We start from the raw sequence: 25,106 nt of genomic DNA, 5'->3' as shown, positions 1-25,106 counted from the left end.
ATGGATGGATGGATGGATGGATGGATGGATGGATAATGGGTGGGTGGGTGGATGGATGGATTGCTTGATGAGCAAATGCTTCTGGGATGGATGGATGGATGGATGGATGGATGGATAATGGGTGGGTGGGTGGATGGATGGATTGCTTGATGAGCAAATGCTTCTGGAATGGATGGATGGATGGATGGATGGATGGATTGCTTGATGAGCAAATGCTTCTGGAATGGATGGGTGGATACATGATGGATGGATAGATGGATAATGAATGGATGGGTGGATGGATGGATTGCTTGATCGGCAAATGCTTCTGGAATGGATGGATGATGGATAGATAATGGGTAGGTGGATGGATGGATAGATCGATGTGCTTGCTTGGCAAATGATTCTGGAATGGATGGGTGGGTGGTTGGATAATGAATGGGTGGGGGGGGTGGGGGGGTGGATGAATGAATGGATGGATTGATTGCTCGATTGGCAAATGCTGGAATGGATGGATGATGGATGGATGGATGGTTGGATAATGAATGGGTGGGTGGGTGGGTGGATGGGTGGGTGGATAATGAATGGGTGGGTGGATAGATGCATGGATAGATGGATGTGCTCACTCGGCAAATTCTGGAATGAATGGATAATGGATGGATGGATGAATGGATGGATGGATAGATGATGGATGGATGGAAGGATGGATGGATGGATGGATTGCTTGATTGGCAAATGCTGGAATGGATGGATGATGGATGGATGGATGGAAGGATGGATGGATGGATAATGAATGGGTGGGTGGATAGATGCATGGATAGATGGATGTGCTCACTTGGCAAATTCTGGAATGAATGGATAATGGATGGATGGATGAATAGATGATGGATGGATGGAAGGATGGATGGATGGATGAATTGCTAACTGGGGCTGTTTTTCCGTACAGAGTCCTGCACGTGGGACTTAGCCCTGGACGCTAACTTCTTTTCCCCTCGTATCTGGGAGGGAACAACGCAGTCGCCATGCCTGACTAGGGCATGACCTGGGAAGCCTTTGGGGCCACCTGCCCCGGAACCCGGGGACATGGCCTCCCTGGGAAAGGAGGGTGAGGTGAGCCTCACAGCCGGGAATTGGAAGTGAGGGAGAGAACAGCTGCTGGGTAGTGGGAGTAGAGCTTGTGTCTCTCACCGCCCTCCCCCTCCAAGGACTGAGTAGAGAGGAATGAGTCCCGATCCGCCTGCCAGGCACTCGGCCACGAGGACTCCTTATCTGCCAGCGTCTGATAAAATTACCCGCGTGGCTTCAGAGATCACTGCTGCCTGACCAGCGGGTGCTCTCATGGAATCTGCGTCCACAAAGCCCCCTGGGGTTCAGAGAAGTGGTGGGTTCATATAGAAGTAGAGGTGGCTTTTGTGTGTGTGTGTGTGTGTGTGTGTATGGAGACGGAGTCTTGCTCTGTTGCCCAGGCTGGAGTGCAGTGGCGCGATCTTGGCTCACTGCAAGCCCCACCTCCCAGGTTCAAGCGTTTCTTCTGCCTCAGCCTCCCGAGTAGCTGGGATTGCAGGTGCGTGCCACCATGCCTCATGTTTGTATTTTTAATAGAGACGGGGTGTCATCCATCCAGGCTGGTCTCGAACTCCTGACCTCAAGCGATCGGCCCGCCTCGGCCTCCCAAAGTGCCGGGATGACAGGTGTGAGCCACCACGTCCCACCCGGAAGCAGGAAAGACGTTAGGCTTCATCCGATGGCCGGGAAGGAATCAGAGCAGGGCTGAGGTGGGCTTTTTGCGGGGTGGGGTGGGGTGCCAGGCTCTGTGTTGGGTGGGGCCACAGCAGCTGTTCTGTAATTAATCATTACCGAGGCTCTGCCCGTAAGAAGTGTGGGCCAGGGAGAGCTGATGAGGCTGCAGGATGAGGGGGCCTGACAGACCCCTTTGCCCAGAAGAGGACCCCCAAAAGACCTTCCCTCTGAAGAGGGCTCCCCAAGACCTCCTCCCTGAAAAGGGACTCCCAGGGCCACCGCCCTGAAAAGGGCTCCTCAAAAGGCCTCCCCCAAAGGAGTCCCCACAAGACCTGCCCTCTGAAGGAAGCCCCCCAGACTTCCCCCATGAAGAGGGTCCCCCAAAGCCTTTCCCCCCAAAGAGGCCCCCCAAGACCTGCCCCTGGAAGACAACTCCCCAAGATCTCCGTCTCGAAGGCTCCCCAAGACCTCTCCCCCACGAAGAGCCCCCTAAGACCTTTACCCTGGAAAAGGACTCTCTGCAAAGCCTTCTGGAACAAGGCATTGAGCTTGGCAGGTGGGGAGGAGCTGTGTACTCAACATCATCCTGAGGGTCTGTTGTCCTCCTCCTTCCACCACCCCAGCCCCCAGATAAATCCAGAGGGTGTTTTAGAGCCAGACAGACACTCCTGGTATGCACCAGGCCCTCAGTGCAGCGCTCGCTGAGTGGAGAAGGAGGGAGTGGGTGAACCCGGCCGGCCAGGCTGCCCTGCACAGACTTCCAGCCTTGTCACCCCACTGGTTTTTTTGTTGTTGTTGTTGTTGAGACGGAGTCTCGCTCTGTCGCCCAGGCTGGAGTGCAGTGGCCGGATCTCAGCTCACTGCAAGCTCCGGGTTTATGCCATTCTCCTGCCTCAGTCTCCCGAGTAGCTGGGACGACAGGCGCCCGCCACCTCGCCCGGCTAGTTTTTTGTATTTTTTTAGTACAGACGGGGTTTCACCGGGTTAGCCAGGATGGTCTCGAGCTCCTGACCTTGTGATCCGCCCGTCTCGGCCTCCCAAAGTGCTGGGATTACAGGCTTGAGCCACCGCGCCCGGCCACTGGTTTTTAAATCATCGCAGTCTTTGCGATGTTCTATGCATGCCACACAGAGACTCTCAGAGTCCAGAGGTGCTGCTTTTGCACAGTTACTCCAATGAATAAAAAGACGGGCTGGGCGCGGTGGTTCACGCCTGTCATCCCAGCACTTTGAGAGGCCTGAGGTCAGGAGCTCGAGACCAGCCTGGCCAACATGGTGAAACCCTGTCTCTACTGAAAATACAAAAAAATTAGCTGGGCGTGGTGGCGGGCACCTGTAATTCCAGCTACTGGGGAGGCTGAGGCAGGAGAATCGCTTGAACCTGGGAGGCAGAGTTTGCACTGAGCCAAGATCGCACCACCTGCTCTCCAGCCTGGGCGACAGCAAGACTCCTCAAAAAAAAAAAAAAAAAAGTTCCAGCAGACACAGAAGGGAGAGCGAGAGGGAACAGGTCCCAGGGACCCTGTGTCTGGCTTCTGCTGAGGGTGTCCTGCAGGTTCCTTCCACCTGGGGGACGCCCTCCATGGACCCTTAGTTTAAGGGCACACATGGGCGTGGGGACCAGAACACAGGGAGGCCACGCCGGAGGTCCTGCTGCAATCACGTGGCCCCCCAGCCCACCCCCAGCAGCCAAGACCACGCAGGGCCTGGGCTCCCCCTAGGTCAGACGCCTGTGGTTCTCTCCACCGAGGGGCCCCCCATGCCAGCCTTTTCCTGGGCAGAGTCCCAGAACCTTCTCGGACCCACGAACGTTTCAATCCGGGGTGGGGCCTTCCCTGGGCACCCAAGAGGTAGGAATCTGTCCCTGGCCCCTACAACTGGCGGGCTGGGCCTGCCTCTGTCTCCATCCTGTCCCGATTCCCCGTCCCCAGTGGCAGGGGCTGGAGAGGAAGGAGCTTCAGGCTTGAAAGCCATCAAAGCAGGTTGCTTTCGAGATGGCCAGTGGTCACCTGAGATGGAGCCGAGAGCAGCTGTGGAAGCCGTCCGTGAACCCTGCAGAGGCCTTCGTGCCTTAAGACAGACGGCATCCTGCAGGTACGTGGGGAAACCTTGCAGGCAGCCCAAGGTGACCGGGATGCTATCTGTCGCCCCAGCTCTGGGCCAGGCTGACATGGGAAGGGAGGGAGGAGGGACAGCTCTGGGCCAGGCTGACATGGGAAGGGAGGGAGGAGGGACAGCTCTGGGCCAGGCTGACATGGGAAGGGAGGAAGGAGGGACAGCTCTGGGCCAGGCTGACAGCTCTGGGCCAGGCTGACATGGGAGGGAGGAGGAGGGAGTAGGAGGGACGGAGGGCTGGCCGCTTTCCAGGGCTGGGCTCTGTGGCATCGCCTGGCGGCTGTCCTGTCTGGCCCCACGCTGAGGCCAGTGTGATTGGAGGGGCCTGGAAGCCTCATCCTTCCTGCTTGCCAAGCGGTGAGGGCCACAGCCACGCACCACTGCTCTGGACTCCCCCTTTCATCATCAAAGTCGAATTTTCTTCCTGGTCCATCTAGGCCTGCCATGGAGACACCACGTGTGATCGTAAAAAAAAAAAAAGTGCAGTTAGGCCGGGCGCGGTGGCTCACGCCTGCAATGCCAGCACTTTGGGAGGCCGAGGCGGGCGGATCACCTGAGGTCAGGAGTTCCAGACCAGCCTGGCCAACATGGTGAAACACAGTCTGTACTAAAAATACAAACATTAGGCGGGCGTGGTGGTGGGCGCCTGTAATCCCAGTTACTCGGGAGGCTGAGACAGGAGAATCGCTTTAACCCGGGAGGCGGAGGTTGCAGTGAGCCGAGATCGTGCCACTGCACTCCAGCCTGGGCGACGGAGCGAGATTCTGTCTCAAAAAAGAAAAAAAAAAAAACGGAGTCTGTCCAGAATCACACACAGTCACGCGTGCCTGGTAACGTTCCCGCAGTCAACAACGGCCTTCGTAGACATCAGAAGTCCCAGGAGATGGTAATACTGTAGTTTTCCTGTGTCTTTATTTGTAGACATACAAACACCTACCGTTGTGTTATAGCAGCCTACGGCACTCGGCACACTCAGGTGAGTAGCAGGCCGGGAGCTTGGGGTCCTGCCACGCAGCCCAGGTGAGTAGCAGGCCGGGAGCCCGGGGCCCTGCCACACAGCCCAGGTGAGTAGCAGGCTGTGTGTGCCACGGCGGTATGTGTGAGCGCACCCCGTGATGTGCACACAAAGAGAATTGCCGAAGGACACATTTCTCAAAACAGGTCCGTGTCATTCAGTGACACGTATGACCGTATCTGTGTGTGTGTGTGTGTGCAGATGGGTGTGTATGTACGTATACACACCTGAACACACACGCCTCTACACACATACCTGTATATGGATAGAATGCATCATTTACAGAATTTATAGAACACATAATTTATGTTACATAAAATATATAGAAGTCAGTTTTGTTTTCTTTTTTTTATTTGTTTAAGACGCAGTCTTGCTCTGTTGCCCAGGCTGGAGTGCAGTGGCACGATCTTGGCTCACCGCAACCTCTGCCTACTGGTTTCAAGCGATTCTCCTGCCTCAGCCTCCCCCCCGTAGCTGGGATGACAGGCACCCGCCACCACGCCCGGCTGATTTTTGTTATTTTCTGTAGAGACGGGGTTTCACCATGTTGGCCAGGCTGGTCTCAAACTCCTGACCTCAAGTGATCTATCTTCCTCGGCCTCCCACAGTGCTGGGATGACAGGTGTGAGCCACTGCACCCAGCCTATTTCAGCTGTTTTCTTAAAGCACAAAGCAACCTACACATTCTTTTGTGATGCCAGGCAACAGTAAGGGTCGGGCGCGGTGGCTCACGCCTGTAATCCCAGCACTGTGGGAGGCCGAGACGGGCGGATCACGAGGTCAGGAGATCGAGACCATCCTGGCTAACCCGGTGAAACCCCGTCTCTACTAAAAAAAAAATACAAAAAACTAGCCGGGCGCGGTGGCGGGCGCCTGTAGTCCCAGCTACTCGGGAGGCTGAGGCAGGAGAATGGCGTAAACCCGGGAGGCGGAGCTTGCAGTGAGCTGAGATCCGGCCACTGCACTCCAGCCTGGGCGACAGGGCGAGACTCTGTCTCAAAAAAAAAAAGGAAAACAGCTGAAATATCCCGCAGACGGACGCCCAGCCCGGGAACGGGAAAGCTGTGGGTGTGTCTGCCCTAAAAACATCACCTGGGCCTGCTCCGGTTCTCCCTGCTTTTCAGATCATGCCTGAACCTCGGTGCTCCTGGAGGTCAAGGCTGTGGTTTGAGGGGCTCCGCCCCAGCCCAGCCCCAGGTTGGCCCAGCTGTTCCCGGAGGGGCTAGGGAGGAAAGGGGGCTATGTGGGCCCCACAGGGCCAACTGAGGTCTGAGGGTCGGGACACAGCCCGGCAGCAGGAACTGGGAGTGGAGCACGGGGGAAATGTGGATTCGCCGGGCTCCCTACAGCCGCAGTGACTGTGTGCCCAGGAGGTCCTCGCAGGGCAGGTGTGAGTCTGGCCTGCCTGGACTCGGGGAGGGGGTGTTTTACAGACGCATTTCAGCCCTGCAGGAGGGGCTGGGGAGGTCCCGCTCGTGACAGTGTCTACACCAAGACAGGAGACACGGAAGCTGCCCGGAGAACTGCCACTCTGTGGCCTGTGGGCGTCCGGGGGTGAGCGGCAGCGACGGTGCTCCCACAGAGGAGACACACTGGAAATCGTGGGGAAGGTGGGAAGATGCAGGCTGGGGTGCGGAGAAGGACCAAGAACCTGCCTGGTGGACGGCACCCTCGTAGCAGCCGTGAGAAAGCCCCGTCCCCACCACCCTCCCCGCGAGTCCCCACCAGCTACTCTGGAAGGCTGCTGGCTCCCAGGACGTCCGCCGGGCTGAACGGTCCTCCCTGCTGTCCCTCCGTCCCCTCCTCCCTGAATGCAGTCTTCATCTCCTCCAAAAATGCAACCTCCTTCTCCTTCTCCCCCAATGGAGCCTCCTTCCCCTCCTCCTCCCCAAATGCAGCCTCTGTACCCCCCTCCCTAAATGCAGCCTCCTTCCCCTCCTCCCTGAATGCAGCCTCCATCGCCTCCAAAAATGCAACCTCCTTCCTTTCCTCCCCCAGTGCAGCCTCCGTCCCCTCCTTCCCGAATGCAGCCTCCTTTTCCTCCTCTTCCCCAAATGCAGCCTCCATCCCCTCTCCCAAAATGCAGCCTCTGTCCCCCCTCCCCAAATGCAGCCTCCTTCCCCTCCTTCCCAAATGCAGCCTCCTTCCCCTCCTCCCCGAATGCAGCCTCCTTCCCCTCCTCCCCGAATGCAGCCTCCTTCCCCTCCTCAAATGCAGCCTCCATCCCCTCCTCCCCAAATGCAGCCTCCTTCCCCTCCTCCTCAGATGCAGCCTCCATCCCCTCCTCCCCAAATGCAGCCTCCATCCCCTCCTCCCCAAATGCAGCCTCCATCCCCTCCTCCCCAAATGCACCCTCTGTCCCCTTCTCCCCAAATGCAGCCTCTTCCCTCATCAAGAACTCTCACAGAGGAGCCACGGACAGACTTTTGCTTTCTTTATTCAGTCACGACTGCACGCTCCTATGTGACTGTCCTATGTACTTGGGGACCAGGTGGTCCACCTGCAGCCTGGGGGAGGACGTCCCTATAATGAACACGCTGCCTGGGCTTCAGGGGGCCACTCTGGTGGCCAACATGGCATCCAGGACACCCTCCAAGTGCACCACCTGCACCTGGTGGAAGCCGTGCAGCTCCAGCAAGCACTGGTACTCGCCTCTGCTCCGCTCCCTGCCCTCAGTCTGCACCAGCATGTTCAGCGACTGTATCAGGCCACCCTGCGCCTCCCTCTTCTCCTCATCCAGGAGCGTCTCCACCAGCAGCAGGCCGGCCCCTGGTGGGGGAGAGCAGAGAGCTGGAGTCCTGGCCAGCCAGGCGGGGATCTTTCAGGGGGACACAGCGGGCAGTGGGAGCTCAGAGCTGTGAGCAGAGGCTGCCGAGAACCCTTACACAGGGAGGGGAGGGGAGTGAGACAGAGATGATGCAGGGCAGAGAGACAGGGAGAAGGAGATTAGATCGAAAGATGGGTGGATAGATGGATGCATCACCTGGGTCCGTTCCAGTTCTCCTGGATGGATGGATGAACAGATGGTAGATGATGGGTAGGTAGATGAATGGATGGATAGATGGTTGCATAGATGAGATGGATGGATGGGTGAATAGATGGTAGATGATGGGTAGGTAGGTAGGTAGATGGATGGATAGATGAATGCATGGATGAGATGGATGGATGGGTGAATAGATGGTAGATGATGGGCAGATGGATAGATGCATGGATGAGATGGATGGATGGGTGAATAGATGGTAGATGATGGGCAGATGGATGGATGCATAGATGAGATGGATGGATGGATGGGTGAATAGATGGTAGATGGGCAGATAGATGAACGGATGGATGGATGCATAGATGAGATGGATGGATGGGTGAATAGATGGTAGATGATGGGCAGATGAATGGATGGATGGATGCATGGATGAGATGGACGGATGGGTGAACAGATGGTAGATGATGGGCAGATGGATAGTTGCATGATGGGCATGGGTGGATATGGTAGATGATGGGCAGATGGATAGATGCATGGATGAGATGGATGGATGGGTGGATAGATGGTAGATGATGGGCAGATGATGGATGGATGCATGGATGAGATGGACGGATGGGTGAACAGATGGTAGATGATGGGCAGATGGATAGTTGCATGGATGAGATGGATGGATGGGTGGATAGATGGTAGATGATGGGCAGATGGATAGATGCATGGATGAGATGGATGGATGGGTGGATAGATGGTAGATGATGGGCAGATAGATGGAATGATGGATGCATGGATGAGATGGATGGATGGGTGAATAGATGGTAGATGATGGGCAGATAGATGAATGGATGGATGGATGCATAGATGAGATGGATGGATGGGTGAATAGATGGTAGATGATGGGCAGATAGATGGAATGATGGATGCATGGATGAGATGGATGGATGGGTGAATAGATGGTAGATGATGGGCAGATAGATGAACGGATGGATGGATGCATAGATGAGATGGATGGATGGGTGGGGTGAGATGATGGGCAGATAGATGAATGATGGGCATGGATGATGGATGGATGGTAGGATGGGCAGATGATGATGGATGGATGGATGCATAGATGAGATGGATGGGGTGAACAGATGGCAGATGATGGGCAGATGGATAGATGCATGGATGAGATGGATGGATGGGTGGATAGATGGTAGATGATGGGCAGATAGATGGAATGATGGATGCATGGATGAGATGGATGGATGGGTGAATAGATGGTAGATGATGGGCAGATAGATGAATGGATGGATGGATGCATGGATGAGATGGACGGATGGGTGATGGAGATGATGGGTGAATAGCATGGTAGATGATGGGCAGATAGATGGAATGATGGATGCATGGATGATGATGGATGAGATGGATGGATGGGTGAATAATGGTAGATGATGGGATAGATGATATGGATGGATGCATAGGAGATGATGGATGGGAATGGATGGATGCATAGGAATGATGGATGGATGGATGAGATGGATGGATGGGTGAATAGATGATAGATGATGGGCAGATGAATGGGTGGATGGATGCATGGATGGATGCAGATAGATGATGGGATGAATGGGTGAATAGATAGATAGATGGATGGGCAATAGATGAATGGATGGATGGATGGATGGATGCATGGATGAGATGGATGGGTGAACAGATGGTAGATGATGGGCAGATGGATGGATGCATGGATGAGATGGATGGGTGAATAGATGATAGATGATGGGCAGATGAATGGGTGGATGGATGCATGGATGAGATGGATGGATGGGTGAATAGATGATAGATGATGGGCAGATGAATGGGTGGATGGATGCATGGATGAGATGGATGGATGGGTGAACAGATGGTAGATGATGGGCAGATAGATGAATGGATGGATAGTTGGATGCATGGATGAGATGGATGGATAGACGAACAGATGGTAGATGGGCAGATGGATGGATGGATGCATGCATGGATGAGATGGATGGATAGATGAATAGATGGTAGATGATGGGTAGGTAGATGAATGGATGGATAGATGGATGCATGGATGAGATGGATGGATAGATGAATAGATGGTAGATGATGGGCAGATAGATGAATGGATGGATAGTTGGATGCATGGATGAGATGGATGGATAGATGAATAGATGGTAGATGATGGGCAGATAGATGAATGGATGGATAGTTGGATGCATGGATGAGATGGATGGATAGATGAACAGATGGTAGATGATGGGTAGGTAGATGAATGGATGGATAGATGGATGCATGGATGAGATGGATGGATAGATGAATAGATGGTAGATGATGGGCAAATAGATGAATGGATAGATAGATGGATGCATGGATGAGATGGATGGATAGATGAATAGATGGTAGATGATCGGTAGGTAGATGAATGGATGGATGGATAGATAGATAATAAATGATAGACAGATGACAGATAGCTGACGGATCACTGTTAGAAGTCCAGGTGCAGTGGCTCACGCCTGTAATCCCAGCACTTTGGGAGGCTGAGGTGGGAGGATGGTTTGAGCCCAGGAATTTCAAACCAACTCGAGCAACATAGTGAGATCTGGTCTCTATTTTATTTTATTTTTTAAAAAGGATTTTTTTTTAAAAGGATGATGATAGAAGTATAAAAAGAGACAGAGGCAGGGTGAGGAGAGGGAAGAAGAGACAGAAGACAGATAAGGAAGGAAGGGAGAAAAGAGGAGAGAGGAGAAACAGACTGATGATATATGAGATACATAAAAAGTCACAGAGAGGAGAAGACAGAGGAAGAGGGAGAGAAAGAGAGAGGCCAGGTGCAGTGGCTCGAGCATCTTTTAACCCCAGCATTTGGGGAGGCCAAGGCAGGAGCATCGCTTGAGCCCAGGAGTTTGGGAGTAGCCTGGGCAACATAGCAAGATCCCATTTCTACAAAAAAAATTTTAAAAAAGTAGCAGGGCATGGTAATATATGCCTGTACTCCCAGGTACTGGGGAGGCTGAGGAGGGAAGATTTGCTTCAGCACAGGAGGTCAAGGCTGCAGTGAACTATGATGACACCATTGCCCTTCAGCCTGGGTGACAGAGAGAGACTCCCATCTCCACAGAAAACTTTTTGGTTATTTTTTTTTGAGACTCTCGCTCTGTTGCCCAGGCTGGAGTGCAGTGGCGTGATTTCGGCTCACTGCAACCTCCACCTTCTGGGTTCAAGCGATTCTCCTGCCTCAGCCTCCTGAGTAGCTGGGTGTATAGACGCCCGCCACCATGCCTGGCTAAGTTTTGTGTTTTTAGCAGAGATGGAGTTTCACCCTATTGCTCAGGCTGGTCTCAAACTCCTGACCTCGTAGCCTGCTGGCTTCGGCCTCCCAAGGTGCTGGGATGACAGGTGTGAGCCATGGCGCCCGGCCTCACAAAAGAAAACTTGTAAAAAAAATTAGCTGGGCATGGTGATGCATGCGTGTACTCACAGCTACTCGGGAGGCTAAGGTGGGAGGATAGCTTGAGCCTAGGAGGTCAAGGCTGCAGTGAGCTGTGACTGCACCACTGCACACCAGGCTGGGCAGCAAAATGAGACCTCGTCTCAAAAAATATATATATATATAAAGAGAGCCGGGCAAAGTGGCTCACGCCTGTAATCCCAGGACTTTGGGAGTCCCAGGTGAGTGGATCACCTGTTGGGAGTTCAAGACCAGCCTGACCAACATGGTGAAACCCCGTCTCTATTAAAAATGCAAAATTAGCCGGGCGTGGTGGCGCGTGCCTACTCGGGAGGCTGAGGCAGGAGAATGGCGTGAACCCGGGAGGCGCAGCTTGCAGTGAGCTGAGATCCGGCCACTGCGCTCCAGCCTGGGCGACAGAGCGAGGCTCCGTCTCAAAAAAAAAAAAAAAAGATACACAGAGAAAGGGAGAAAGAGGGAGAGGGAGAGAGAAAAGGATGGAAGTCTCTCGACCAGCTGAACCTATGGAGTCCTGGCCGGCTCTGTTAAGGTAATTAAGTGTTCTCTGCAAATATTCTAGGAATTCTCACTGCAGCAGCAACTTTGAACTCTGAGGGAGCCTGAACGCCCACCAGATTCCCTCAGGGCCATGTCCTTCTATTGTGGAAATCCGATACCCCTGGAGCCTGGGGTTCCAGCAGCCCCACCCGGCTCCAGGAGCAGGCTGGGGGGACGGGAGAAACCTGATACGTGTCTGTGTGTGTGTGTGTGTGTGTGTGTGTGTGTGTGTGTGTGTGTGTGTGTGTCGGGAGAAATCTGATACGAAGGCTTTGAGCCGAGAGGGTGCGTGTGTGTGTGTGTGTGTGTGTGTGTGTGTGTCGGGAGAAATCTGATACGAAGGCTTTGAGCCGAGAGGGTGCGTGGTGTGTGTGTGTGTGTGTGTGTGTGTGTGTGTGTGTGTGTGTGGGGAGAAATCTGATACGAAGGCTTTGAGCCGAGAGGGTGCGTGGTGTGTGTGTGTGTGTGTGTGTGTGTGTGTGTGTCGGGAGAAATCTGATACGAAGGCTTTGAGCCGAGAGGGTGCGTGGTGTGTGTGTGTGTGTGTGTGTGTGTGTGTGTGTGTGTGACGGGAGAAATCTGATACGAAGGCTTTGAGCCGAGAGGGTGCGTGGTGTGTGTGTGTGTGTGTGTGTGTGTGTGTGTGAGAGAGAGACGGGAGAAATCTGATACGAAGGCTTTGAGCCGAGAGGGGGTGCGTGGTGTGTGTGTGTGTGTGTGTGTGTGTGTGTGTGTGTGTGTGTGTGAGACGGGAGAAATCTGATACGAAGGCTTTGAGCCGAGAGGGTGCGTGGTGTGTGTGTGTTTGTGTGTGTGTGTGTACCTGTGCCTGTGTATAAACACACAGGTTCGATCCAGCTGAGCCTTGAGCAACACGGCTCTAAACTGCCCTCACTCACGGATTTCCCTCTGCCTCGGCCACCCCTGAGACAGCAAGAGCAGCCCACGGCTTCCTCCTCCTCTGCAACCTCCTCAGTGTGAAGACAACAAGAATGAAGACCTTTAGGATGAGCCACTTCAACTTCATAATGGTAAATATATTTTCTCTTTAGGATTTTCTTTTTTTTTTTTTTTGAGATGGTGTCTCGCTCTGTTGCCCAGGCTGGAGTGCAGTGGCACCGTCTCGGCTCACTGCAGCCTCCGTCTCCAGGTTCCAGCGATTCTCCTGCCTCAGCCTCCCGAGTAGCTGGGATTACAGGTGCCTGCTATCATGCCCGGCTAATTTTTTGTGTTTTTAGTAGAGACCGTGTTGGCCAGGCTGGCCTCAAACCCCCGACCTCAGGTGATCTGCCCACCTTGGCCTCCCTAAGTGCAGGCATGATAGGTGTGAGTCACTGCACCTGACCACATTGGCCAACTTTAAATACAGCGGATTTATCCTCCACAATGTCGCGGGCCTCTCATCCAGACGCTGGACTTGCCAACCTCCAAAAATCACATAAGCCAGTTCTTTTTTTGCTGTTCTTTTTTTGATACAGAATCTCACTCTGTCACCCAGGCTGGAGTGCAGTGGCGCAATCTCGGCTCACTGCAATCTCCACCTCGTGGGTTCAAGCGATTCTCCTGCCTCAGCCTCCTAAGGACCCGGGATTACAGGCGCCCGCCACCACGCCTGCCTAAGTTTTGTATTTTCAGTAGAGACAGGGTTTCACTATGTTGGCCAGGCGGGTCTCGAACTCCTGACCTCAGGTGATCCGCCTGCCTCAGCCTCCCAAAGTGCTGGGATGACAGGCGCCTGCCACCTCGCCCAGCTAGTTTTTTGTATTTTTTAGTAGAGACGGGGTTTCACCGTGTTAGCCAGGATGGTCTCGATCTCCTGACCTCGTGATCCGCCCGTCTCGGCCTCCCAAAGTGCTGGGATTACAGGCTTGAGCCACCGCGCCCGGCCTAATTTTTGTATTTTTAGTAGAGACGGGGTTTCACCATGTTGGCCAGGCGGGTCTTGAACTCCTGACCTCAGGTGATCCACCTGCCTCAGCCTCCCAAAGTGCTGGGATGACAGGTGTGAGCCACCGCGCCCGGCCTCCTTGTAAAACTTGAACCGAAAACTACGTGTTAACAAAAAGAGTGAACGTGACGACGGGCTCTCACCTGGCTTGCAGCTCTCGGCGACCTTGCTGAGTAACTTGTGGACTTTGTCGTCTGACCAGTTGTGCAGGATCCGGCACAGGACATATAGCTCAGCGCTGGGGAGGGGGTCCCTGAAAAAATCACCTGGTTTAAAGACAAAAGGCGACACGTCCGTCAGGTATGGGAGAAGCAGTCCTCCCCGGACAGATCCTCGGACGGCCACCCACATCCTAAATCAGGGATGGAGAAGAGAGGGGTGTGGGCAGGAATGAGTATATCCCCATGGGTACTTGAACAGAGGAGCTGGTTAGCGATGCCACGGGCGTGCGGTTAGACTCCGGCCGAGAAAAGGCCGGGCACGGCGGCTCACACCTGTAATCTCAGCAGTTTCGGAGCCTGAGGTAGGCAGATTGAGCTCAGGAGTTCGAGACCAGCCTGAGCAGCATGGCGAAGCCGTAACTCTACTAAAAGTACAAATTAGCTGGACGGGGGTAGTGGGTGCCTGTAATTCCAACTACTCGGGAGGCTGAGGCAGGAGAATCGCTTGAACCAGGGAGGCGGAGGCTGCAGTGAGCTGAGATCACGCCAGTGCACTCCAGCCCGGCTGACAAAAAAAAAAAAGGCAAGGGAGGAAAAAAGGAAATTCAGAGGCACCACCTGGGCGAGGCAGGCAGAGTCAGCGCAAATGGGTGTCTCTCAGCCAGGGAGCGTCGGGGCCGCACTGCTAGGGAGTGGGCAACAGCGGGGCCTTCCCTGGCGATCCCGATTCAGGCACCCCGGAAGGGTTGCCTGCAGGGGGGTGCGTGTAGCGGCACGCCCCTCTATGATTGCTGAAATTAAAAGATGGTCTGCTGGAGTGCGGTGAATGGCGTCCCCTTAAAAGATACATTCAGGTGCCGACTCTCGGTCACTGGGAATGGGAACTTATCTGGAAATAGGGTCTCTCTGGATGTCATTGAGTACAGAATTTCAAGATGCAATCATCCTGGAATAGGGTGTCCCCTAAATGCAATGACAGGTGTTCTTCTAAGAGATAGAAGAGGACACACAGACACAGAGGAGGCGGCCACGTGGAGACGGAGGCAGAGACTGGAGTGATGCGGCCACAAGCCCAGGGACGCCTGGAGCCCCCAGGAGCTGGGAGAGGCAGGAAGGAGCCTCCCCTAGAGGCTCCAGAAAGAACCAGACACAATTGCAGTGGGTTGGGATGGTGACCTCAAAAGATCTGTCCATGTCCTAACCCGTAGACTTGTGAATAGAATCTCATTTAGAAAGAAGGTCTCTGCGGGTGTCATTCTGTTGAGTATCTTGAGATGAGATCACCCAGGATTAGCTCAGCTCTAAATGGAATGACAGGTGTCCTTGTAAGAGACAGAAGAGGAGACACAGACACAGAGGAGGAGGCCACGTGGAGACGGACGCAGAGACTGGAGTGATGCGGCCACAAGCCCGGGGACGCCTGGAGCCCCCAGGAGGTGGGAGAGGCAGGAAGGATCCTCCCAGCCCTGAGATGTCTTGATCTCAGACTCTGGTCTCCAGGACTGGGAGAGGATAAATTCCTGTGGTTTTGGAAGTTGTGAGGCCCCCGCTTGGGCTAGTTTGTTCCAGTCACCCCGGGAAACCCCGTAGCTACCGTGTGCTGGTGTGCACCTGCGGATGGTCACAGAAGTGTTTGTATTGACTGATGGCTAACCCTGCTGTGTCCAGCAAATATGAACCACAGCCAAGCAAGCAAGCAAGCTGCGAGTTGCATGAGGGGAAAGAAGGGACGGGAGGGTGTGTGGTGGGAAGTCTGAGCTGCTTTCCCCCAGCTCTGAGGAGAAGGTGCTCTTTCAGGGCTCATGATTTTAAACTTTAGCATTTCCGGCCGGGCGGGGTGTAATCCCAGCACTTTGGGAGGCCGAGGCAGGCAGATCACCTGAGATCAGGAGTTCGAGACCAGCCTGGTCAACACGGTAAAACCCCGTCTCCACCAAAATGACAAAAAAATTAGCCGGGCGAGGTGGCGGCGCCTGTAGTCCCAGCTACTGGGGAGGCTGAGGCAGGAGAATGGCGTGAACCCGGGAGGCGGAGCTTGCAGTGAGCTGAGATCCGGACACTGTACTCCAGCCTGGGCGACAGAGCGAGTCTCCGTCTCCGAAAAAAAAAAAGTATCCAGAAACCTCCAGTGGAGGGGCATGGAGGTCCCCAGCACCTGTGCCTGCAGGCCTGGCCGCTGTAGGATGGTACTGAATTACGGCATGTCCGGTGTCTCGTGTTTCTTTTTTTTCTTTTTTGAGATGGAGTTTCGCTCTGTTGCCCAGACTGGAGTGCGGTGGCGCGATCTCGGCTCACTGCAACCTCCGCCTCCCCCCGGGTTCAAGCGATTCTCCTGCCTCACCCTCCCGAGTAGCTGGGACTACAGGCGCCTGCCACCGCGCCCGGCTGGTTTTTGTATTATTAGTAGAGACGGGGTTTCACCATGTTGGTCAGGCTGGTCTCGAACTCCTGACCTCAGGTGATCCTCCCGCCTCGGCCTCTCAAAGTGCTGGGATGACAGGTGTGAGCCAGCGCACCCGGTCTCATCCACCTGTTTGGAGATGCCCTCGTGTCTCTCTGGGCCCACACACAGACATGCACAGGCACACCCACGGACGCAGACACACAGGCACGCACACATACACCCATCCAAATGCACAGACGTACAGTCCTGCAGACACAAAGGCACACATGCAAGCACACACCAGAAAGACATGCACACACACACACAAGCACGGACATACGGAGATACACTGACAGGCCCACACAGACACACTCAGACGCAGACACATGCACAGATGGGCACACACACACACACACACAGATGCAGACACATGCACAGATGGGCACACAGACACACAGATGCAGACACATGCACAGATGGGCACACAGACACACACAGACACACACAGTCTCACGCACACACACAAGGACATACTACACAGAGACACAAACACAGAGACAGACACGCACACAAGCACAGCAGACACATATGCACACAGACACCGACACACACCATGCACACAGACGGAGACACACACACATGCACACACATATGCACACGGAGACACACACAGCCACAGCAGTCACATATGCACACAGACACCCACCAGCACACAGCATGCACACAGACGCAGACACAGACGGGCACACAGAGACGCACACACACAGACATGCACACATATGCCCACACAGACACGCAGACACATACACATACCCTCAGAGACACACACACACACACCACAGAGACGTGCACACACACGTGGACACACACGCACAGTCTCACGCACAGACACATACGGACATACTACACACAGACACGCACACACAGATGCAGACACATGCACGGATGGGCATAGAGACACACGGACACACACAGACACACCAACAGACAGGCACACACACACACACGGACGCAGACACATGCACAGATGGGCACACAGACACACGGACACAGAGACACACCAACAGACAGGCACACACATGCACATGCACACAGACACGCAGACACATACACATACCCTCAGAGACACACACACACACACCACAGAGACGTGCACACACACGTGGACACACACAGTCTCACGCACACACACAAGGACATACTACACAGAGACACAAACACAGAGACAGACACGCACACAAGCACAGCAGACACATATGCACACAGACACCGACACACACCATGCACACAGACGGAGACACACACACATGCACACACATATGCACACGGAGACACACACAGCCACAGCAGTCACATATGCACACAGACACCCACCAGCACACAGCATGCACACACACAGACATGCACACACAGACACCCACCGGCACGCAGCATGCACACACACACAGACATGCACACACAGACACCCACCGGCACGCAGCATGCACACACACACACAGACATGCACACACAGACACCCACCGGCACGCAGCATGCACACACACACACACAGACATGCACACACAGACACCCACCGGCACACAGCATGCACACACACACACAGACATGCACACACAGACACCCACCGGCAGGCAGCATGCACACACACACACAGACATGCACACACAGACACCCACCGGCAGGCAGCATGCACACACACACACACAGACATGCACACACAGACACCCACCGGCACGCAGCATGCACACACACACAGACATGCACACACAGACACCCACCGGCACGCAGCATGCACACACACAGACATGCACACACAGACACCCACCGGCACGCAGCATGCACACACACACACAGACATGCACACACAGACACCCACCGGCACGCAGCATGCACACACACACACACAGACATGCACACACAGACACCCACCGGCACACAGCATGCACACAGACGCAGACACAGATGGGCACAGACGCACACACAGACATGCACACCTATATCCACACAGGCGCACACACACCCCCTCACAGAAACATATGCAACCACACACCACAGAGACGTGCACACACACGCAGACACAGACACAGAGATGGTCTCACGCACAGACACACACACAGGGACATACCACACAGAGACATGCACACACAAGCACAGCAGTCACATATGCACACAGATACCCACAGACACACACCATGCACACACAGACATGCACACACATATGCACACACAGACACACACACACACACAACCACAGCAGTCACATATGCACATAGACACCCACCGGCACACAGCATGCACACAGATGCAGACACAGACGGGCACACAGAGATGCACACACAGACATGCACACCTATATCCACACAGGTGCACACACACACCCTCACAGAAACATATGCAACCACACACCACAGAGACGTGCACACACACGCAGACACAGACACACACAGTCTCACGCACACACACACACGGACCTACCACACAGAGACATGCCCACACAGACACAGAAACAGAGAGACACACACACAAGCACAGCAGTCACATATGCACACAGATACCCACAGACACACACCATGCACACACATATGCACACACAGACACACACACACACACAACCACAGCAGTCACATATGCACATAGACACCCACCAGCACACAGCATGCACACAGACCCACACACAGACATGCACACCTATATCCACACAGGTGCACACACATACCCTCACAGAAACATATGCAACCACACACCACAGAGATGTGCACACACACGCAGACACAGACACACACAGTCTCACGCACAGACACACACGGACCTACCACACAGAGACATGCCCACACAGACACAGAAACAGAGACACACACACACAAGCACAGCAGTCACATATGCACACAGATACCCACAGACACCATGCACACAGACGCAGACACACACACAGACATGCACACACAGACACATGCACACGGAGACACAGACACCCACCGGCACACAGCATGCACACAGATGCAGACACAGACGGGCACACAGAGATGCACACACAGACATGCACACCTATATCCACACAGGCGCACACACACCCCCTCACAGAAACATATGCAACCACACACCACAGAGACGTGCACACACACGCAGACACAGACACAGAGATGGTCTCACGCACAGACACACACACACAGACATACCACACACAGACACAGAAACACACAGAGACACACACAATCACAGCCATCACATATGCACACAGACACCCACAGACACACCATGCACACCGATGCAGACACACAGACATGCCCACAGACACGCACATGCACACACAACCCCAGCAGTCATATATACAGACAGACACCCATCGGCACACAACATGCACACAGAGGCAGACACACAGACATGCACACGTATATCCACACAGACACACACACAACCTCTCACAGAAACATATGCAACCACACACCAGAGACGTACACACACACGTGCGGATGCAGACACACACGCACACACACGTTCTCACGCACAGACACGCTCAAGGGCATACCACACACACACATGCAGACAGACGCACACACACAAGCACAGCACACAGTCATGTATGCACACAGACACCCACCATAGAAGCGCCCACGCAGAAACACGGGTACACGCACAGCCACGCACTCTGTCTGGAAAGAGATGACGGAGCCTGGAAAACGTTGGCAGGGCGAACGCGAGGAAGGCTCACCTGCTGCGAAGTGGATCTGCGCCGCCTGTGGTCCGGCGGGCTGGAAGTGGACGGCCAGCTCGACGACGTCAGGGAGGTCAAACACAGTCACCTGGAGACGAGGGTACTCGCGGGCCAGCTCTCGGGCCAGTGCACCTGTGCAGCCTGCGGGGAAGCAAATACACGCTCTGCGGCCAGGTCGTCCTGGTGCCTACGGAACGCTGACGACTCTCCCAAGCTCAACCGGGGCAGAAGTCATGTTCGAGGGCATGGCACTGAGACCCATGCTGGAAGGGAAAGCCAGTGGTGGGGAGTTCGCTGGGGTCCCAGACAAGACTGTTCAAGCAGGTGAGTGTGGGGGCACAGACCTGCAGGGAAATCCTTCCAGCCCAGAGGTGGGGGCTGTACTCCTCCCTTCTCCTTCCTGCCATGGGGATATAGACACAATGGCCGGTGCTACAGCAGCCACTCTGGGCCACGTGTGGGGGCACAGACCTGCAGGGAAATCCTTCCAGCCCAGAGGTGGGGGCTGTACTCCTCCCTTCTCCTTCCTGCCATGGGGATATAGACACGATGGTCGGTGCAACAGCAGCCACTCTGGGCCACGTGTGGGGGCACAGACCTGCAGGGAAATCCTTCCAGCCCAGGGGTGTACTCTGTACTCCTCCCTTCTCCTTCCTGCCGTGGGGATGTATACACAATGGCCGGTGCTACAGCAGCCACTCTGGGCCACGTGTGGGGGCACAGACCTGCAGGGAAATCCTTCCAGCCCAGGGGTGTACTCTGTACTCCTCCCTTCTCCTTTCTGCCGTGCGGATGTATACACAATGGTCGGTGCTACAGCAGCCACTCTGGGCCACGTGTGGGGGCACAGACCTGCAGGGAAATCCTTCCAGCCCAGGGGTGTACTCTGTACTCCTCCCTTCTCCTTCCTGCCGTGGGGATGTATACACGATGGCCGGTGCTACAGCAGCCACTCTGGGCCACGTGTGGGGGCACAGACCTGCAGGGAAATCCTTCCAGCCCAGGGGTGTACGCTGTACTCCTCCCTTCTCCTTCCTGCCGTGGGGATATATACACGATGGCCGGTGCTACAGCAGCCACTCTGGGCCACGTGTGGGGGCACAGACCTGCAGGGAAATCCTTCCAGCCCAGAAGTGGGGGCTGTACTCCTCTCTTCTCCTTCCTGCCACAGGGATATAGATACAATGGCCGGTGCTACAGCAGCCACTCTGAGCCACGTGTGGGGGCACAGACCTGCAGGGAAATCCTTCCAGCCCAGAGGTGGGGGCTGTACTTCTCCCTTCTCCTTCCTGCCATGGGGATATAGACACAATGGCTGGTGCTACAGCAGCCACTCTGGACCACAAGGAGGAGAGGCATTCCGAGGTTGGGGAAATGTAAGCGGATGGTGTGAGAATCATCCCAGGCCCCTGATCCCCCAGCACCCCTTGGGAACGTGTCTACTGCTCCACCCACTGTCCAGGGCTGGGGTGGGGTGGAGGGTGAGTCAGGATATAATCAGACTTGCTGAGGGGAAGCCAGCGGCTCCAAGGTGCTCTGCCTCAGCTCCGCGGCCAACAGAGAGGGCCCCAGAGTCTGTAGGGGGACTCCTGGAATGTGGGAATATCCACCCACCATCTGGGACTCAGCCTGGCCCAGTTCAGGTCGTCGTCAGGTTTCTCAGTGGAAAAAGGCAGTTTGCAGGTGTCCTGAGCAGGGAAGATGCCCGCGGCTTAATCAACGAAAGGAAGGAGAGCCCTGGAGGGGTTGGGGGGGGCGGCTACCCACCTCCCACGTCGCAGGCGGAGGAGAAGCGGGACAGATCGAAGGCCGTGGCCACCTGGCGCGCAGTCAGCTTTGCCACGCCGTGCATGGCCTGCATGAACCGCAGTTGCGTCTCCGGGCTCCGGTAGTACGCGTCCTGGAACACAGCGGGGGCTCAGGGGCGCCAGGGAGCACGGGCCGAGGGTCCGCCCAGCCTCTCCCCGGGGGTCCGGGGGTCGAAGCGCAGGGCTCCAGGGCGTGGGGGCTCAGCCAGGCCTGGGCTGCAGAGGAGACTCCCCACCACAGCTGTGTTGGGCGCCCCTGTCTCTGTGGGGACTGGGCTGGCTGGGGACGGAGGACCCCAAAGTGGTGGGCCGTCTCCTTGGAATCACTTGGTCCGCATCACAGCCTGAACTCCAAGCGTCTGAGTTTCCCAATAGGCTTTTCACTATCAAGCTTTTCACCCTGGAGGGTGCCCGTGCTTCACCACGCCCGTGCGGTGTGGCAGAGGGGGCTCCTCCGAGAATTCCGGTGTGCAGAGGAGAAGCTCCACTCCGAGCTTCCCCATGTCCCCCCCGGTGGCACCTACCCCGGGTCCCAGAGGAGCCCAGGCCCATCCTGGCTCGGGGCTGCGTCCGGGGTTTGCCCGGACATCCCCTGTCCCCGCCAGGGCATGCAAACCCTGCTGAGGCTGCTTCTGAGCCCGACTCCCAGCGGGACGGCCCCGCTCCATCCTGGCTCCCTAAATCCCACGGGGGCTCCCGGCCCTCCCCTGCGTGGGTGGCAATGATGGGGCTTAGGGATGTGTCCTCTGCGATGCCCAGGCCAGCTGCTCACGCCGGCTCGGGGCCCCTGGCCACGCCTCTCGGCTTCTCTCTCCGCCACTGGGCGCTCAGTGCCATAGGGACGAAGGTTGCCGAGGAGGAATGAGGCCGTGGCCGGCCGAGCCCACAGCAGACTCCCCACGCCCGTCTGGTGCAGCCCTGCAGACCGAGACCCCCCCCCCGCCCGCAGAGGCCCCACGGACCCCACAACGTCTCGCGCATCCACCTCAGAGAGGTTCTGGGCGGGGAAAGGGGAAGGAGGGGTGAGAGGATGCAGCCAGCGCTTTGCAAACAGCGGTCTCGGATAAGCAAGTGTTGATTCCGTTGAAGCAAAAAACAAAACAAAACAAAACAAAAAAAAACCAGGGCATTCATTTAACGCAGCCTGTCCCGCTCCTTCCTGTGTTGCTGCTTTTGAGACAGAGCCTTGTTCTGTCGCCCGGGCTGGAGTGTGGCAGCACGGCTCACACGGCAGCCTCGACTCCCGGGTTCGAGGGACCCTCCCACCCACCTCGGCCTCCCGAAGTAGCTGGGATTACAGGCTCATGCCACCGTGCGCAGCCTAATCGTTAATTTTTTTTTTTTTTTTTGCAGAGATGGGGTCTCACTATGTTGCCCAGGCTGGTCTCAAACTCCTGGGCTCAAATCATCCTCCCGACTCGGCCTCCCAAAGTGCTGGGATGACAGGTGCGAGCCCCTGTGCGTGGCCTTCAGACCCGTTTCTAGCAGGGAATTCTATGTTCATCGGCTGCTGGATAACGGTGGAGGAGGGTCTACCTTGCACCTGTTCCCGGGCTGAGGGACGCAAAGGCCACGGCACTAAGGTCTCCAGGCGGAACGAGCCGAGCCTTTGGGATCCGTCAGACCGGAGACAGATGGCTCAAGGTGCCTGGTGAGCTGGGTGCCAAAGTGCTTTAGCAAAATGCACGCTAGGTGGAAAGAGGTGTGTGCGGGGCTGTTACGCTATACCTGGAATAGATCTTCCACCTTCTTCCCCAGCACCCTGTGGTGCTGGTTTCTCCCCTCTCGGATGGCAAACTCCAGGTACGTGAAGAGGTTCCAGATGACGTCGTCGTTTTGCAACAGGAAGCCGTGCAGAGTGTACTCACTGTCCGACGCCAGGTAAAGGTTGGCTGTCTCCGTGTTACTGTAACCTGAAGAAACGGGGACGGTCCTGTGACCTCCTAACGAGGAAACCCAAGGAAACCTGACCGTAGGTAACAGGTTTCACTCAGTGAACGTATCACTGAGATGTTACGATCAGCATTGTCGGCCGGGCGCGGTGGCTCACGCCTGTCATCCCAGTGCTTTGGGAGGCCGAGGCGGGTAGACCACGAGGTCGGGAGATCGAGACCTTCCTGGCAAACACGGTGAAACCCCGTCTCTACTAAAAATGCAAAAAAATTAGCCGGGCGAGGTGACGGGCATCTGTGGTCCCAGCTCCTTGGGAGGCTGAGGCAGGAGAATGGCTTGAACCTGGGAGATAGAGGTTGCAGTGAGCCAGGATCATGCCACTGAAATTCCAGCCTGGGTGACAGAGCGAGACACCATCTCAAAAACAACAACAACGGCCGGGTGCGGTGGCTCATGCCTGTAATCCCAGCACTTTGGGAGGCGGAGGCGGGCGGATCACGAGGTCAGGAGATCGACACCATCCCGGCTAACACCGTGAAACCCCGTCTCTACTGAAAATACAAAAAACTAGCCGGGCGAGGTGGTGGGCGCCTGTAGTCCCAGCTACTCGGGAGGCTGAGGCAGGAGAATGGTGTGAACCCAGGAGGCGGAGCTTGCAGTGAGCCGAGATCGCGCCACTGCGCTCCAGCCTGGGCGACAGAGCGAGACTCCGTCTCAAAAAAAAAATAAAATAAACATCATCCATCTGACTATAGCCACCATGCCCCAGCTGTCGACTGCTGTAACTGTTACCCAACGAGGCTGATCCTTCCTTCGTGGTTGTGGCCACACTTAAGTTCCCAGTTACGCAATCAAACCCCCATCTAGATGTGGGTGTGGAGGTGCACTGAAGCTGGCGTTTGCATCTACCATCAGTTTGACATTAAGGAAAGGAGATGAACCTCCAAAATGTGAGTGGGCCTCATCCAGCTCACTGAAAACCCCAGAAGCAAGCCTGTCCAACTCCTTCCATCCATTCCCCCACCCAGCTACCCATCCACCGATCCACCGATACCTCTATTCATCCACCCGTCCACCCACCCACCCATCTGTTCACCCACACTCCCAATCATCTACCCAGCCATGCACCCATCCATCCACTCATCCATCCACCCACACATCCATCCACCCACACATCCATCCACCCACACATCCATCCATCCATCCATCCATCATCCGTCCACCCACTCATTTGTTCACCCACACTCCCAATCATCTACCCAGCCATGCACCCATCCATCCACTCATCCATCCATTCACCCACCCATCCACATGTCCAATCATCCATCCATCCACACATCCATCCATCCATCCATCCATCCATCCATCCA

The 25,106-nt window shown here is 55.4% G+C and overlaps 2 protein-coding genes and 1 long non-coding RNA gene across 5 annotated transcripts in view; 1 reads left to right on the top strand and 2 right to left on the bottom strand.

The window, feature by feature from the left end:
- Positions 1–25,106, bottom strand: part of LOC126946856 (ADP/ATP translocase 3) — a 42,231-nt gene that overhangs the window by 14,062 nt on the left and 3,063 nt on the right. The window lies entirely within an intron of this gene.
- Positions 548–5,557, top strand: LOC126946863 (uncharacterized). Of its 2 annotated transcripts, XR_007722783.1 has the most exons (5): positions 548–1,754; positions 3,650–3,812; positions 4,271–4,433; positions 4,755–4,809; positions 4,854–5,557. It is a non-coding gene; the product is annotated as an uncharacterized LOC126946863 (long non-coding RNA). The 2 variants fall into 2 exon arrangements; XR_007722782.1 differs by having other exon boundaries at positions 4,755–5,557.
- LOC126946848 (probable bifunctional dTTP/UTP pyrophosphatase/methyltransferase protein) overlaps positions 7,268–25,106 on the bottom strand; it is a 49,463-nt gene continuing 31,624 nt past the window's right edge. For both annotated transcript variants that reach the window (XM_050777535.1, XM_050777536.1), the window contains 5 exons: positions 23,572–23,756; positions 21,803–21,935; positions 20,033–20,176; positions 13,923–14,045; positions 7,268–7,617 (listed from right to left, as the gene is read on the bottom strand). In XM_050777535.1, the coding sequence (XP_050633492.1) occupies positions 7,397–7,617; positions 13,923–14,045; positions 20,033–20,176; positions 21,803–21,935; positions 23,572–23,756 (806 nt within the window). In that variant the 3' untranslated portion in view covers positions 7,268–7,396. The remainder of the gene's footprint in view (positions 7,618–13,922; positions 14,046–20,032; positions 20,177–21,802; positions 21,936–23,571; positions 23,757–25,106) is intronic.

This window comes from Macaca thibetana, chromosome X (genome assembly GCF_024542745.1).
Source record: "Macaca thibetana thibetana isolate TM-01 chromosome X, ASM2454274v1, whole genome shotgun sequence".
NCBI lineage: Eukaryota > Metazoa > Chordata > Mammalia > Primates > Cercopithecidae > Macaca > Macaca thibetana.
Note: the sequence above shows the minus strand (reverse complement) of the source record. Positions and strands in the feature narration are given on the sequence as shown.